The sequence below is a fragment of the Tigriopus californicus genome, chromosome 2 (genome assembly GCF_007210705.1).
Source record: "Tigriopus californicus strain San Diego chromosome 2, Tcal_SD_v2.1, whole genome shotgun sequence".
NCBI lineage: Eukaryota > Metazoa > Arthropoda > Copepoda > Harpacticoida > Harpacticidae > Tigriopus > Tigriopus californicus.
The window spans coordinates 8,427,635-8,444,964 of record NC_081441.1 but is presented as its reverse complement, the minus strand read 5'-3'; the positions used below and the strand labels follow the sequence as shown (position 1 = coordinate 8,444,964).

Here is a 17,330-nt window from a genome sequence, read left to right as displayed (position 1 = left end):
GTGCCTAACTTCATCAATACGATCAAACGGTTGGTTACTTATGCGAGTTTTAGTGCTTTCTGAATTATGTTACCATGGTCGTAAAGGCTAATTGCTCATTTATTTATACAATTTGAATTCAAAACTTAGGTAGGCTTTTCAAGTCAACAATTTGGTATCATGAGGATTTGCAATAGAACTAAAACGGATGTACGGCGGACACAAATTGAAACTGATTCAGACGTCGTGCATATCTTATTCCAAACATTGCAGCCTACATATGATCCTTTCATTTCATAGATTTTTCGGCAAATTATGCAAATTTATCAGCAATAACTAACATTAATTGCAAAACAATAGCCAATTCCAGCCATTTTAGCACCAAAAAAAACATGATTTCTGCAATTCTTAATCTCTTAAGAATTTGAATCAATTTGTGAGAAAGCCGTGAGAGTTATCCTTTCCAGATTTCTTGCAGAGATTTTGACATTGAAATGCATGAAAGTTATAAATCTATCTTCGTCCAATTATTCTTTTTAAGGAGCTCAGTGCATCTCAAGATAGATGATGATGATGCTTTATTTAGGGTCTCGTGTATAGTAGAGGAGTAAAAGAAAACATTGACGAAAAATGGTTAAGGAATAAAAAGATTTGAGCACCCTAGGTTCACCCCATAAACCGAAAGGCTTGTTTTCATGGAGGGACCTTGACTAGATTGATGCCACTGTGCAATCCTCCGCTTTGTTCCACGAAAGGTGTCCGACTTAGAGAGCTCGCTCAGACAACCCCGTGACCTTTCCCAAAATACCAAAAAGAATGCCTGGCTTATTTAGATGTCCGACATGAATAACAATTGGGAACCGTACCTCCAGTTGAGTACGAGGCAGTGATCATTTCAGTGACATATCCGATCCATCGTTTGCTTGTAGTGGGTAAGTTTTCCAATTTCATCTTGTTATCAGCGATCAATTGATTCCAAGTCTTGGGAAAAGCGTATATGGGAAGTCGTTGGTACCAAGTCAACCTCGCTAATGGTAAGTTAAAACGAATAACGCCCCCTGTCATTTCTTTAAATTCATGCGAGTCTATTATTTGTGGAACGTAACCACGATAGCAATTGTACATGAATTTCAGCTGGTTTACTTTTACTAAATCGTTTACCTTTAATATCATCCAATTTTTAAAAATATGACTCGTGTGAGAGTGCGATTTTGCTCCTACCATCCACATCGTAACCCCTTTTTGAACTTTTAATGGCCGAACTTTCCCTGAAGAATTCAATACCATACTCTAGACGACTTTTGACTAGGGCGTTGTACAAAGTATATATGAGTTTTGTTGGAATTGCTTGCTTCGCCATCAAACGAGTGAACATGGTTTTTCTGACGGAGTTGCAGACTAGACGAATGTGCTCCCTCCAGTTTAAGTGGTCGTCAATGTTAATGCCTAAAAATCGAACTGACTTAGTGCTAAGATGGGATCCAACTTGTTGGCTATTGTGTCCGTTCAACGTCAAATTAAAGTCAAAAGTATGAAATGCGTTTCGAGGACTAAAAACAATGAGATTCGTCTTCTTAACATTCAGGACTAGTTTGTTTGCATCATGCCATATCAAAACTTTTCGTAATGCTTGATCATTTCGTCTTTCAATTCATTAAGATTGTTGCTAAAGTGCTGGAGCGTAGTATCGTCAGCAAACATTGTTGATTTCAGCTCCATTGCTCTAGGAAGATTGTTTATATATATTAGAAATAATAAAGGGCCTAAAATACTGCCCTGTAGCACTCCGCAAGTTAGGGTCAGAAAATCTGACGTATTATTGTTTATTTCTACTTGTTGTTGTCTATTTCTTAAGTAATTACCTATCCACCTTGAAACATTCTGACTAAATTCATATTTGTCAGGTTTTTTTAACAGGATATCGTGGTTTACTGTGTCAAAGGCCTTTTGAAGGTCCAAAAATATTCCAACCGAGTATTTCAAATCTTGGTTCATTGATATATTGTTCAGAAAATTATGAATGGCATGCATCGTGGAATGATTCGGCCGGAAGCCAAATTGCTCATCTGCAAGGTGGTCTTCTGCGAAAGGATGAAACATTTGTTTGTACACAATTTTTTCCAACACTTTAGAAAACGAAGGTAAAATACTAATGGGTCGGTAATTGGATAAATTTGATTTGTCGCCACCTTTGTGAAGTAGGAGCACTTTGGCGGTCTTCCACTCAATTGGTATGTAACCAGTTATTAACGACATGTTAATCAAACGACAAAGAACTTCAGCAATTTCATATTTAATCTCTTTTATAACTCGTTTTGAGATTTCATTTATTCCGTGACTTTGCTTATTGGGCAGTTTATTAATAACATCTATGACACCGTAACGACTCATTACCTTGAAATAATATTTACGTTTATAAGTTACATTGGAAATATACTTCAATACATTATCTTTTACATTGGTGTCAGAAGATATATCGTCATTCAAAAGTTTCCCTACTGTAGCAAAGTCTTCATTGAAAAGAGTAACAATATCTTGCTTGTCAGTGATCAACGAGTTATTAACTTTTAATTTAGTTGGTCCATCGTTTTTTGGACGTTTATATCCTAAGAGTGTTTTCGTGCCATTCCAAAGTTGACTTAAATTACCTATTTTGGATTCGAAATATGCGTTCCAGTAGTTGACTTTCGCCAATTTCAATAATTTGTAGTACGATTTTGAGTAGGTTGAGAAAATTGAGCGGTTCTTCTGAGTTGGATTCTTATTGAACTTTTTTCCACAACTGTTGCTTTTCAGCTCGGGAGGTCATAAGGCCTGACGACATCCAAGGGTTGCGTTTACTCATTTCCCTTTTTCCAATTTTAATTAGCGGGCAAGATTCGCGAAACGCACATCCAATTTGATTAAAAAAGTCGTGAAACAATCGTGCCATGTCGCTTTCGCAAATAGTCCAATGAACGCTTTGCAAACGCTGCTTTAGCTTTTTCATACTCGTCGGGCCATTATATCTCTTGAGTTTTAATTCCTTTTGATTTTCCTCTTTCTCAAGCGAGAAATCACACACGAGTATTCCACATTTCACATTCATTCTACGATTTGTAAAAGTATTGTCAATTAAGGTATTAGTAAATGAAGTAATTCTGGTGGGTTTACTAATCATAGGCACTAGTTCAAAGGCAAACATCAAGTCATTAAATGTATTGCTCTTAAAAGAAACTTTAGAAAGGTCAATATTAAAGTCTCCACATAGGAACAACTTTTTAGATTTACAAAGCGTTAAAATGCGCTCAAGTTCGTTAATAGTGTTTTGAATGTTCACAAAAGGAGGAATATATGCCGATATTATGATATAATTAATTAGTTCAATGACCAGGGTTTCGCAATCGTCAGAAATTAGTGAGAGATCACTTCGTTTAAAGTATGATAGAGAATGATGAATTAACAATCCAACTCCCCCACCTCTGCGGCTTGTCCGAGTTTTGAACTCAAAGTTATATTTTAGGAAAGATAAATGTACTTTGTCTGCTTGCCACACCTCTTGAACATAACACCGCTTGTGTAAGTTAATCCTCCATTTAAAACCAGACGCCTGTGAAGATTCATTAAAGTTCAGTATTACTATTTGAAAATATAAATATTGAGGGAATAAATCTTCAGTCGTTTTACATTGCTAACTTTGTACAATTGGATTGTTCAGCCACATTTTACATATGCATCCCTAATTTGGGCTGCATTAGTTCAGCAGGTTGGCAAAGGTCGAATTAGTCCAAAAGTGTTTCAATAGGAACATAAGCTTCGTCCCAACTCAGGTTTTCCTTTTTTTAACACCGACGATAACCTCGAGCAAATTCCTTTTTTGATGGAATACATCAGATGTATCAGACGTTGGTTTAGCAAAACAGTCCAAGAGACAGCGATAAATGCGAGAATTTTCTCGTTAGGTAAAACAACGAGAACTAGGCACAAAAGTTCTTCCTAGGTATGTTTGGTTCAACCCTCGGTGCCAGCTTGCTGACACTTAAAACGTTCGATCATGTCACTGTCCGTCCTTGAGAGTGAGGACAATCTGAGTAGAATGGTCTGATTGTTTTTATCTGGACCACTACATTGTCTTCTGAACTGTTCAAAAACTATGTTGTCTTCTGTACTGTTCAAAAACTGTATAAATTATTGCTGAATTAAGCTACATTCATGGCACACAAACACACCGGAATAAAAAATCGCTTGAAACTACGGTATAGTTCGAACCATCAAATCTTTGTATAAACAATGAAACATTTACACTTTTTGAATGGCTGGTATTGATGCAAATCTGGATATTGAGTGATTCAAACATCTAAATGCAATGTGGCCATCTTCTCACATAATGCTTCAACTGCCGTACAATTGCGCCATCCATGAATATGTTTATTAAGATTGTACTGTACGTTCATGATAAAATGTTTTACTCTACGATGCTTTGAAATTGGACATAATTCATTGGCAAGTGTACCTTACACTTTACGAAATTGACTTTTTTTAAAGATCTTTATGTGAGCCCGGAGCTGTATGGTTTCAGTTTCATGATGCTCTGACATGTCATATGTCATTGAGGTCTGGGTAGATTGAGTTCCATGCAAATTTCGCATGGCTAAGATCTTGTCGTTGTTGAAACTTAATCGGCCCAAGGATGAGGCACGTAACCCAGAGGCAATATGTTGTAGGGAAGATGAAAATTGCCGGGACATCTCCAACCTTTCTTGCCGAGCGTCTTCAACAGCTTTACAGAGGAGATCACGATATAGGGCGAGTTCTTGTTGAGCATCTTCAACGGATTTAGAGTGGCGATCGCGCTCTAAGGCAATTTTTGTCGAGCATCTTCAACAGCTTTACAGTGGCGATCCCGCTCTACGGCGAGTTCTTGTCAAGCATCTTCAACGGATTTAGAGTGGCGATCGCGCTCTAGGGAGAGTTGTTGACGGAGATAATCCCTTTCCCCAATGGCCTGTTCCAGAAGCTCGGCAGATTCCTGGTTTGCTTTCCTCACTTGCAATTGCACATGTTCTTCCCATTCTGCCACGCTTCGCCGACTCGGTAGCTTCTTTTTCTGCCCACGTTTAGAACTCATAGCTGAAACAGACAGAACCCAATATTCAAATGACAAGCACTTTAATGGTAACAGGGACCAGTGATTAACCTTGTCTGAAACAGGGAAAGAGCAAATCGCACCTGATTGAGTTGAAATTACAAGCCCTCTCTAGTTGAAATGATACTGATTCCTATCCTGTTGTTGGTTCGACTCATAGATAACTTCATATATAGATCAATCAAGGGCACTGCAATTGCATGTTTTCGTCTCAGCTGTCGCTGGTGGAAAAAATGTTTCATTGGTAGTCAAGCTACTTAGGACAATTATGGTGCAAATTTGAATCGTTGACGGCTCATCCAAATTCAGAGTAGAAACCCCTAATAGGATCTAGGACTCCTTGTCAAGCAAGTACTCTCGTCTAGTACGCTTCATAAAACGGGTTTTAAGTACGTTTTCCGACCACATTTTTAAAAACGAAATTTTGAAGGGGTTAAAATGGGGCTCAAGTTAAAGTTTTCATCCATGTGGTGNAAATGGGGCTCAAGTTAAAGTTTTCATCCATGTGGTGGAAACACTTAAGTGAAACGCAAGGAACAAGCCTGGGTTGAGGCTCACCTCCAGAGGTGTCGGGATGACCTTGATGACGTAAAGGTGCAATCATGTTGCCCACATTCAAGCACCTTGTTGGGAGATTGAAACGAAATTCCGAATGCCTCATCATTGCGTTGCAATTTCGTATACATTTTGTTACACTTTCGAGATTTTCGAGATGCGTTGCTAAAACAGGGTTTCAATAGAGTACATGATTTACTCTACTAATGTCCGAATTTTTTTTGACATGTTACGTGTATTATGCCCCAAAAAGCATATTTTTTTATTATTCTACCACTCTTTCTACCTGTATATTTGTAAGATGCAAAAGAAATTAAGATTTAAGAGGAATAGCAAACGTTTCACAATAATAATTCAACTTGCCTGAAGCGAGATTTCACGAAATATCTCTGTCCCATTTCCACCAGCGTCAGCTGACCTGAAAACATGGTCATGCGGTACAGCTCCTGCTGAACTTAAGCATTCTAGTTATGGTTTTCTATGGTTCGACTATAGCAGAGGTAGAAATCCTTTTGAACAAAGAACGAGAAAAGCGCTGAGCGCCAGCACGCACGACGCACGCCCGATGTATCCTACCAGCAGCCAGTGGGCTTTTGAAGATCCGCTTGTTCTAGCTTTAAGGCAGGCCAGAGGAGAAAAAGGGTATTCAAACTGGTTTTAACGAGGCTGACCTTTCTTCATTTATCAATGCGAAAGATGGGTCAGCTTCTCAAAAATGTATTTGAAACCCCCAACTAGCATCACTGACACGAACAAACGACCCTGCCAGGGCTTGCCTGAACGTCCCCATAGGGAAGTTGTGAGGGCAAAGGTTACCTCGTACCTCGGAATGAGCAGATGCTCATCCTGGTTCACGTTTCAGCCTTAACTCAGTAGGCAAATGGGTCAGTCTAGAGGGCGGTTATCTTATAGTATGACGGACATGAAATGCGCGCGCCTTAGCTTGACTTAGTATCAGCCTGTAGTGGTGATAGTCCTAAAGTCAGCGTGCGTTAAGGCTTTGGCACATGTAACGATGTTGTTGTTTTCTGGACACTTTGAAATGGAGAAGAAATCTGCAAATTCTTTAATTGACTGAAGAGGCACAATTCACAACACAATTAAAAAGGATATTTCCTAAAGCTCAAAAGAGTTTGAGCTGAACTCTGGTGGGCACATATCCAATGATATTCAATCAACCAAAGAACAAAGCCTCAGAAGTCCCAAATTGCGATGGGGATTGGCTTTGAACACATTTAGCTACGTGATTCTTAAAATCAAGTTCCGAATTCAGGGAGCCAATGAGTTGATGGCTCGTTTATGATAAACCTTATTCTCCAGTGATTAGTTGGCGGTGCTTATTTTTAAATTTGTGGCAAAATGTTAAAAGGTTTAGATAGAGACTTTAAGGGCTGTTAATATTGTGTTAGGTAAGGTTTGATAAGGTTAGGTTAAGTTTAAAAAAGTAGTACCGCCAAGTAATCGGTGGAGAATAACGTTTACCCTCGTTTATCTGGTTTGGTTGAAACTGAGTAACGCAAGAGAAGCCTATCAGCCCGACACCCTACTGCCCAACTACCAAAATGTCTTCAAAGCAAAGTCTCAAGTGGCTTGATTGGAGTGACTTTTCTCTGACAAGCCCTCTGGGTCAGTCCCTAGGCGTTTTTTTAATGGGCAGGTGGGACGGATTCTTTTGTTGGATGGGTTCAATTGTTGTCCTTCAATAAAATGTAAAAGCTAGATCTTTTGAAATTTCCTGTTTGTTGATTGCCAATGACAACCAGGTAACATTGAGTAATTCATCGTCAGTAATTGAAAGCATCTTTGCCACTGACAGTGGAAAAGAGCTTTTCTAAACTGACCAACACTTGGGATTGAAGTACTTTCGGGAATTTAAGGAAAACCAATGAGAAAGATTTGACGTTAACCCACCCTTAAAAACTCGTACCTGGGCGGGATTTGAGTGGGTTTCTTTTTTTATATACAACGGGTGGTGTTTTACCAACCCTGTGAGAGTCTGTTATATTCCCTATAACTTCATTATTTGAAATTCCTTTAACCAAAGTAATTGTAATTGTAGCTCGTTCCTTTTATTGAGGAATGATGAATACCCCGGTGATTATTTATTTGATGGTATCAATGATCCATAGTTCTTTTTGTATTATCAATGCTAATGAACGTGTGATTCAAAATCACCAGGATTCCTTGTTTGATAACCTGTTCAGGTTAGCGCTTGCAAAGTTGGAAAACAGCACTGTTAACGCAATAATGTCAATTGCAGTCTTGGGATATTACCATGGTTGTTCCCTCTTGTTCCTCAATAAAAGGAACAAATTACAGTAACAATTACTTTGGTCATGGTTATGGTCTTCAAACTGGACATTGAGGGCTCCCATTCCTCGGTCTCCTTTGACCGTTTGATGGTGGCCAGAGGAGTTGGTCCGTTAGACGTTCCTGAGCCCAAACGCTGTGGGCATCCTTTAACGCTCCACCTCGTCATGAATGCAAAATCAAAATGAACAGCAAGCACAACAACAACACGCTCGGAAAGAGTCTCCAAGGCTCCAAGAAGATACGCAAACGTCATCTCTAACGTATTGACACATTGAAGTAGCAGCGGCACGATCATATCTGCAGAAATTTTGAGAGGTCACTGGGGCACTTTTCAAAACAGAAGAGGTGCTAAAAAGATAGAAATCTCAATATTAGGCAGAAAACGTGTCTAAGATTTCATAAAGTTTATTGCAAAAATACGAAATTCTAAAATACAAAAAATAAGCCGAAAACAGCTGTTTTTTCTTTCTTCTAAAATTCGTTTTCATGCTTGTTATTGAGTGAAACTGAGACAGTTTAAAAAAATACATAGCTACATGAACCATTCCTGTAATGGATTAAAGAACTGAACCTTTAATTTAATCCTTCAGCCAAGAGATATCAAGCCTCAAAAGTGGGAGTGAGCTCTCAAAATTTGAAGATGACGTCATCTTCCTTTCCCGCTTGAGTCAATTGTTCCCTCTAGTGGCCTTCCAAAGCTTCGTGTTTGGTCACTGGTGGACTTGTGTGGCGATGACGTTTCCCCACATTATTCGCATACCTTTCTGGGGCCTCTGGACGGCCAGTGCCCACCAAGCAGCTGTTACCCGTTTTTGTAGTGATGTCACAGAGAGAAAAAATATATATAACTAGAAAGTACCTCCTGATTTTGATCCAAGGTTTGTTCTACAGCATCATAATGCTTTGAGGAGTCAAGACTGGGATCCTGGGTGGGATAATGATTGTTGAAGGTTTGAAACAATATTGCAGAAGTCTTGATGGAAAAAAACATTATTGGACATTTTGAAGTCGGTAAAGCTTTCCTATAAGAAGTATATGCCTTACATTGTGGAAATGTAGAGTAGATGCTTTGAAAATTTTATACATCATACTCAAACCAAGGAGAGCTTTTCTTTGTTTGACAATGGCATTGAATTAGGTCTTCAGTCCGACGGAATTTGATTGGGAAGATGTAAACAATAAAGTAGCAAATGCAATCTTAAATCAAAAAGCAAGAACATCCTCAAGAGTAGTTAAGAGCAAGCACAATTTTCAACCCTGACTTTCTTTGATCATAATATGCCAGATGAAATTAACCAAAAGTGTCAATTTCTGTCGAGCCTTAAGATTCCTCAACTGTCACGAGATAAGCTAAAAATTAAGGCCATTATGGAAGCTGAAAAAGTAACAGGTAACGAGTAATTCTTTTAGTTTTCGGGTCGTTACAATTACACAATTTTAAAATGGAATGCAATTACAGTTCCTTTTTCGAAAAAAGGAACGAATGACTGTTATTTTGTAACTTGTAATTTCGTTACTAATGCCCTGGTCATTAATTCTCTTCCTTTACAGCCACCTAACAGTAAATGTTAGCAGAGGGTTTATTAACGCTATCTTTCCTTTTTTGCCGCGAGACGTCTCATTATGAAATGGGCAGTCCCACTAGGTTAACGCGCCACCAAGCTCAGATTGGGTTCATGGGTTTGATTCAAGGTAGGTCCCCCCAACCCCTTCTACTAGATCATGGCCTTAAATGGCGCGCCCTGAAACCAAAATGGGACAAACTAGACCTAGTATCTAATATATGCTAAAAAATATCACGGATCCAATGAGACATTTTCGTATTAAAGACTTTTTTTGAAAAATCCCGCTAATCTACCTACTCCACTAACTCAATGTGGGTGTTTCTAGAGATCCTGGGTGCTTCGAGGTAACTGGGTGTGGTTCTAGACCGTTCGAAACGGTCGGAATGGCTCACTCAACCTCCGAATTCTGGAGTAGGTAAACATTCGATGATGTCGATAGACAGAGACAGACAGACAGACAGACAGACAGACACCTCATCATCATCATCATCATCATCATCATCATCATCATCTCACCCATCTAGTGTCTGTGATCCATCCTACCTTTCTTCGGCCCAATCTCCGGCCTGTTCTTAAGCATGACGGGCCCCCAACTGGTGTGGAGCCAAGCCCTCCGCCGCCGCCGTCACTTGTCCTAATTGCCGTGATCACGCCTAATCTGCCCGTACCATGGCGGTCGAAGGCTCCGATCTGGACCCGTGGGCCTACCTGGCCCGCCTGGGCGTGCAAGGGCGCGCCCCCACCCACCAGTTCTTCCTGGACGGGGATGCGGTCTGCGCCATGCGCACCGTCACCTACCTGACCCAAGACGATCAGGAAGAGTTCCTCCACCCCGACCTCACACCCTTCCACTGTCCGGCCCCGGAATGCCCACTAGACACGCCCTTCCGACAGCTGCACGCCTTCGAGACGCACTACGCCTCGGCCCACGCCCACAACTGCCAGGCCTGTCCGGGCTTGACACTGCCCTCGGCCCATTTGTTGGCCTTGCACGTGGCCGAGGCCCATGATGCCTACTTTGCCGTGATGAGTGAACGACGGGCCTCGTTTGAGTGCTTTCTCGAGCAATGTCCGCGCAAGTTCTGGCAGCCTCAACAACGGAAAGAGCACTGCTGGTCGGACCATCAGTTCCTGGGGCAATTCAAGTACTTGGACGGTTGGTGGGATGCGGGTTCGGACTCGTCGAAGCTACCGCCGCCCCCGCGTTCCCCTAGTCTCGGGGGTGTTCGGATGGATTGTAGCACGACCCGGGGCTCGTGCCAACCCGCGCCGGGTAAGCGAGACAGATGGAATGCGACCGATCTGGTCGCATTAGTAGATCTAGGTACTTAGGAGCTTGACGTATTGGATTTAGGTTAATTGCCCATTGAGTAAGTCCATACGAATTTGTAGGCGAGTGACTACCATTATCAGTTTGAAAATGCTGGGCCAAGATGCTGAAATCTTGACAAGTATTAGTGAACTCTGAAGGACCAATTAACTTGCCGATGGCGAATGAAAACCCGAGTTTTTGCCACATGCCGGGGGAAAATTGAGCTGACGGTTCTGACATTGCCGGTGAATTCAGTGGAAAGGGAAAGATTGAATGAAAAGCCCTCTCATATTTCATGATGAAGATCGCTCCCAGGATGCCATTGAAATATGGCACAAAAAGGCACACTAAAATTGCAGCAGACTTAACAAAATGATTGTGCAACTCAATTTCATTTTTTCCCCAAACAGAATCATTAAAGGTGTCCAAAATCATAGTTAGACAAAAATGCACACGGTGCAAATACTTTCTGTACCAGAGCTTGATGCTTTCTGACTTGAAGTGTGTCAGGTAGACCATACCCAATGGCGTGAAGATAGGTTAAAAAACGTTTATGTACTCCTTGACCAAAGACAGCTTACGTTATCGTTTAAGTAATGAATCAACCGCTTGGAGCTAACATGTCAACATGCCCAGGCCAAAGAAATGAATAACCCTTCCACATGAAATTTGGCCCAGGCAACGGAACGAACCAAAATTGGCCCCAATACATTTTTTGAGAACTGAAGAGACATACTCTTGAAAGATGCCAAAAAACGAGAGGATCATGGCATTGAGGCAAAATCATTCGAAACAATAAGAAACAAATCAAGTGACATTTGCCAATAGACGAAAATTTGTTTTCCAGTTTGAACAGCATTTGAAAGCGGGAACATTCAATCAAATAATACTTTTCAGTCATGATGATGTTAAAAACAATAAGTGTCAGTAAACAAATTAGTGTAATAAGACCGGAAAAAAAGTAAAAAGATGCACATATATGTTTTGAACAGCCCTAATCGTGACCGATGAACAAATTTAGTGTGTCAAAGACCGATGGATGAGAACCATACTCATGTTGATGAAAATGACAACATTTTAATGAATGTCCAGTTTTCGTGATTCTAACTAATCAAACCACTTTCCCCTCAAACTCCTACAGTTAAATCCACCGCCAGCCCTTCGTCTATTCCTCAACCCGTAGCGCCAGCCGGATCACCCGTGCTCTTCCGTCCCAATCCGTCCAAATTGCGACGACCCATGTCCTTGAGTCCTGTCAAGCGCTCTGCTCGACCTTCACGGCCTTTAAGCGTCGCGGACTCGCCGACCAGTTCTCGCGGCCGAGATCCCGTCACCACGCCCACTGAGCTCGATCGATCTCGCTTCGGCTTTCGACGTAACAGCTTAGAACCCAGTCATGTGTCGGACTCGAATGGCGGCATTCAAAGACGGTTCAGTCTCACCCCCTCAGCCATAAAGAAGCCTTTCAACCGACACAGTGTGGCCTTGGATCATCAAACCCTGAGTTCCGATATCATCATGGACAACTCACCGACCCGAACGTATGTGCGAGGGAGACATTCCTTTCGCAAGAATACCCAAGGCCAGTTCCTTCATTAATTTTTGTATCTTTGTATTCCAGAACTCCATTGTCCTTGGCTCGGATGGGCGAACGTGGGGGTTCTTCCTCATCTCGGAAATCCTCCGGAGTAAGCGCCAATTCTGTGGACCTGAGCTCGGCTGGCTCGTCCACCGTCAACTCTCCGTACTCTTCGCACCCGAATTCCAATCTTTCTTCGCAAAGCGGGCTAGGCAGCTCGTCCAATAATTCGCCGAATAAGCGTAGTCGCATTCCGGTGTTTCATCGGTCCCCGAGTGTCAAAGTTCCGGCGAGCATTTCGTTTGGTGCCAATGTGGAGCGAGGCTTTGAGACCCCGTGGCATCGGGATGCGAGTGCTTCCTCGAAACAATCAAATCGGAACAGTTTGCATTTGGAGCGAAGCAATTTCGTCGCTGAGATGCGAGGTGCCCTGGACTGTTGAGGCTCAAGTAATCTTATCACTGCAATGTCTTCTAAGTCAGCCCACGTAACATCTAATACTCAAAATCAACCCTATTTGGATCATGTTCAACATTCCCAGGAGAGCAACCCTATTTTCAAATCGAATCACAAGCAAAGTTTTATCATATCTGTTCATTACCACTCATATGTGATATCGTTCTTTCTACTCATACAATAAAAAGACACGTACACATTAAATTGATATTTATAGATGCGTTTACCCGGATAAGTCTTAGGATTATCAGGTTCCATGTTTGTGTATTTTCACAATCCTCAGTACAATTCAGCCTAGCGACAAAATAGCCTCACCCTGAACGTACAAACTCGACATTCTTTCGGAGATTCAAGTGACCAGGCCGAATTATTAATTTTTCCGCCACAAGGCCCCGAGTCGAGACCAATAATCTGCCTCCATTTATATTATATAACTTATAACTAGGCTTCGACAAAAAAATGTTGAATTTTCTGCCCTGTCATTTTCATGTTGCTTAAAACAACCCAAATATGTAGATTTTATGTTAACCAAAAACGTTCCGGTTTGTTGTTCCTGCCTTGTTTATTTTTACTAGCATAAAAACTAGGACCGGCCAAAACTTGCAGATAAATATGGTCTTTATTGACAGGAAATTTGCATAAAAAGTTGCAAATAAACGCATTTCAATTCTTTTGTTTTATTACCGGTATATGAATGACACTGTCAAGTACTAAGAAATTATTTCTAATAAATGGGATCAATCTGAATGCCCGTCTAAATAACGGCCCCACAATCCCGCCTGATCTAAAGATAAATATTGACGACAGTGATCTTGATCATCACTCGTCAAAATACAAATTGCCCTCACACTAACATTAACACATCACCCTCTCCGGGCCCCAAACTCACATCTACTAAATGGGACTCAATACTGAAAGCTCTCGCCATAACCTCCATCTACGATATTATGCATTCCTCACTTAAAAGCTCCAATTCAAGGTATTGAGCCTAGAGCTATTGAGTCCTTCCAATCTTCCCATTCATGATATGGTCTCATTTTCCCGCTCACCATTTGAGGTCCTTTCTTGTTCATGTGGTGTCTGTTCGCCTTCATGCTGACGTCATTCATGTGCATGAACTATTAAAAGAGGCCTCTTCAACAGGAGAAGGACAGAGCAGCTCGACTCAACGAATGGGCCTTGTTGATCTCGGGCCAGTCTCAATTGCGTCTCGAACACGCCATCTGCAGTGTGCATGTATACCTACATAAGTACGAGTACATGTATAGCAATGTTTGACTGGATGGACATGGGAGAGAGATGATGGGTGTGGGGTTTTGTAGCCAACCACCGCTCCAACGCTCCATCGCTCCTTCTACACATTTGCAGTGATATATGAGTGAAGATATGGAGTTGATCTTTTGAACGTTCAGCCCCCAGTTTATCAAACAAAAGATGACTATGTTGTTTGTACTACAAAGATGACTATGCTCATGTGTTGGGTGAATCAGGTGAGAGCTGAGAAGGCGTCTCGTCCAGCCAGACAAACGAAGAACGGGCATCTTGGCATCCTTGGGGGCCATGGATCCACAAACGGCGAGGAAATCCGTCCTGGTTTTGGATGTGGGCACCACGACCGTGAAGGCCTTTATCTTCGATGGGACAGCTCAGGTGCTGGGACAAGCCTCGGTGAAGTTAAATCTGGTCTATCCACACCCGGGATGGGTGGAGATCAAGCCGGATCATCTTTGGGATTGCGTTGTTCGGGTGATCCAAGAGGCGCAAAAAGGTTGGGGGGAACAAGGGATTGAATTAGTGCCCTAAAGACAAGTCTACATAAATTGTGATTGGTCTTCAGATTCGGGGATTGGCTTTAAGGAGATCACTTGTATGGGGATTAGCACGCTCAGAGCCACGTTTGTCACATGGAATAAGACGACGGGGAAAGAGTTCCATAATTTCATCACGTGGAAAGACATTCGAGCGGATGCTCTCGTCAAGTCGTGGAACCAGTCTTTAACTATGAAGGTAAGACCGGCACTGACTAACTAGTTAGGGGAAATGGTTTGAGGTATGGGCTCTATGGGCTTCTTCGATTTCGTGCAGGGCTTGAGGGCTGGCTCCGGGGCTTTACATTTCCTTACTGGGCAGAAGCGATTCAAAGTGGCGAGCATTCTGTCGCTTCAGAACAAGATGGTCAACATGAGGTGAGTTTGCAAGTTTGCAAGCTTGCGCTTGCGCTCGCACCTTTTTAATGGTGGTATACCGATTATCAGGAATCTAGTCTTTTGGGTACACATTTCATTCATTGTAGCCATCATTTTGGGCTCTAGACCTAATGATAAACAACACTGAACCGCTTTAATTGGGAGGAAGTTTGCACTCAAACTGGAACTATAATCATTGTTTATGAACATATCGAGGTAAAACATTTATTTAAGAGTTGAAATTTCACTAATGGAAACCTGAAAGTTTAAGGAAATATGATTTCTATTTTATTTGGAAAAGACTGATTTCTTTAACTCTCTTTAACTCGCGGTTTCCGATAAGCATGCCTCTTTATCAAAGTGGATTCCTCATCTTTCATGATCTTCTCCGAGAATCACTTCTTCATTCGGGCAGTTTATTTTAATGAGGATGGCAACATTACAGATTGCTGTGGGCGTTACAGAACTGTCCGGATCTTGCTCAAGCCGCCAAAAGTAGCAATGCTCTTTTTGGCACGGTGGATACGTGGCTACTCTACAAGTTATCCAAAGGCTCCAAACACATGTCAGATGTGGGCAACGCATCTGCCACTGGTCTCTACGACCCCTTCACAATGGCATACGGAGATTGGGCTTTCAAACTGTTTGGTATTCCCCAAAACATCATGCCGGAAGTGGTGGACACGGCTGGCTCTCATTTTGGAGCAGTGGATCCCTCGATATTCGGGAGCTCCATTCCAATCCGTTCCATCATGGCCGATCAATCGGCCGCGGCTTTTGGTTCGGGGTGCTTTCAACTGGGAGACGCCAAAATGACCTTGGGCACTGGTTCCTTCTTAGACGTGAATTCGGGCCAAAAACCTCACGCGTCTATCAACGGCTTGGTAATGGATATCCAGAGATTACCCATTGAGTGGATGGATTGAAATGTAATTTAGGAAATTATTCTAGGTCCCGGTGATTGGCTGGCGAACCAAAGACGATTTGGTCTTTTTTGCCGAAGGGTGTAAAAATGATACAAGCTCGGTCATTGAATGGGGCTTGGGGATGAACTTTTTCGAGGACCCGGCCGAAACCAGTGATATTGCCGAATCTGTGGCAAACCAAGACTTCTCTCTCTTTTTCGTACCCGGGTTTTGCGGTCTTCAAGCCCCCATCTCGGATCCAAGTGCCACAGCAGGATTGATTGGTAGATGACCTTCAAGAAAAAAAAAGCAATCGTGGCTTGTCTATTAATCAAGCTATCTGCATTTCTTGCAGGAATGAATCCGAAAACAAGCCGTCCAGATATTGTCCGTGCCATCTTAGAATCAATTGCTTTCACTATGAAACAACTCGTTCAAACAATGGACGAGGAGTCCGATTACGAAATTAAAGACATTCAGTAATACCAAGCAAAATTGTAGGGCTAACTGTCATTCTCAAGATTTCATTTCTTCTTCAAGGATCGATGGTGGAGTGTCATGCAACAATTTCATTGTTCAAATGATTGCCAATTTAACGGGTCGGCCCATTTTCAGGGCATCTTCCTCCGAAATGTCGGCCTTTGGAACTGCTTTTATGGCTGGATTAAACGAAGGTCAGACTGATATGCAATATCGTAAAGTTGACTCCATTGATGATTTAAACTGTATCAACTCATTTCAGGTGTTTGGAACTCATTGGAAGACTTGAAGAAATTGCGATCGATTGAGAGGGTTTTCCAACCTTGTCAAGATGAAAAACATTTGGCCGATCTCAAAAGACATTACGAAAGGTGGATTGCCGCTTGCCATAGATTCACACATTGGAACACCGACACTAAATCTCTGTGATACTCTTCCCGTAACTTCATTTCTGGTGCTGTTCACATCCTCTGAATTTAAAGACACACTGATCTACTCTTTCATTCTTTCATACTCTCTCTGAACACTTTTATATTCCACACTGAACTGCTTTTTAGCACCATTGACGAATAAAAGTGACATGTTATATGTGTACTCTAAATCAAAAAAGCTTTGATTACATCGACCTTTCTCCTTTCGTTTCCGTTTAATTATGAATTTGGGTTGGCATAAGTAAACTAACACATGAGTCTGAAAGCAAAAAGTCAATAAAAAATAAGAGCTAAGGAACTTACATACCCTTTTGGCCCGAAAATCAAATTAGCCTGAAGCTTTCAGTGCGGTGAATAGTTTTTAAAAATATTTACTCTCTACCAAACTTGCAAACAAAACAAGAGCGAAAGTTTTATGGTTTCAGGCAACTGCGCTAAGAATAT

General features: G+C 41.7%; 2 protein-coding genes across 2 annotated transcripts; both read left to right on the top strand.

Moving 5' to 3' along the window:
- Positions 1–9,977: 9,977 nt before the first annotated feature.
- LOC131892813 (uncharacterized) lies at positions 9,978–13,088 on the top strand. The gene is made up of 3 exons (XM_059242666.1): positions 9,978–10,810; positions 11,991–12,390; positions 12,471–13,088. The coding sequence occupies exons 1-3, from the start codon at positions 10,207–10,209 to the stop codon at positions 12,868–12,870; spliced, it is 1,404 nt and encodes a 467-aa protein (XP_059098649.1). The 5' UTR covers positions 9,978–10,206; the 3' UTR covers positions 12,871–13,088.
- Positions 13,089–13,805: 717 nt separating this feature from the next.
- Positions 13,806–17,092, top strand: LOC131892812 (putative glycerol kinase 5). The gene is made up of 8 exons (XM_059242665.1): positions 13,806–14,652; positions 14,722–14,891; positions 14,970–15,070; positions 15,516–15,954; positions 16,022–16,259; positions 16,331–16,454; positions 16,516–16,649; positions 16,718–17,092. The coding sequence occupies exons 1-8, from the start codon at positions 14,445–14,447 to the stop codon at positions 16,882–16,884; spliced, it is 1,581 nt and encodes a 526-aa protein (XP_059098648.1). The 5' UTR covers positions 13,806–14,444; the 3' UTR covers positions 16,885–17,092.
- Positions 17,093–17,330: the final 238 nt, after the last annotated feature.

Bases quoted from the DNA above. Each gene is read 5' to 3' on its own strand.
- LOC131892813 (XM_059242666.1), top strand. From the start codon at position 10,207: ATGGCGGTCGAAGGCTCCGATCTGGACCCGTGGGCCTACCTGGCCCGC. The intron at 10,811-11,990 runs GTAAGCGAGACA...AAACTCCTACAG, and splicing joins CTCGTGCCAACCCGCGCCGG to TTAAATCCACCGCCAGCCCT. The intron at 12,391-12,470 runs GTATGTGCGAGG...TTTGTATTCCAG, and splicing joins GACAACTCACCGACCCGAAC to AACTCCATTGTCCTTGGCTC.
- LOC131892812 (XM_059242665.1), top strand. From the start codon at position 14,445: ATGGATCCACAAACGGCGAGGAAATCCGTCCTGGTTTTGGATGTGGGC. The intron at 14,653-14,721 runs GTTGGGGGGAAC...ATTGGTCTTCAG, and splicing joins GATCCAAGAGGCGCAAAAAG to ATTCGGGGATTGGCTTTAAG. The intron at 15,955-16,021 runs GTAATGGATATC...AAATTATTCTAG, and splicing joins ACGCGTCTATCAACGGCTTG to GTCCCGGTGATTGGCTGGCG.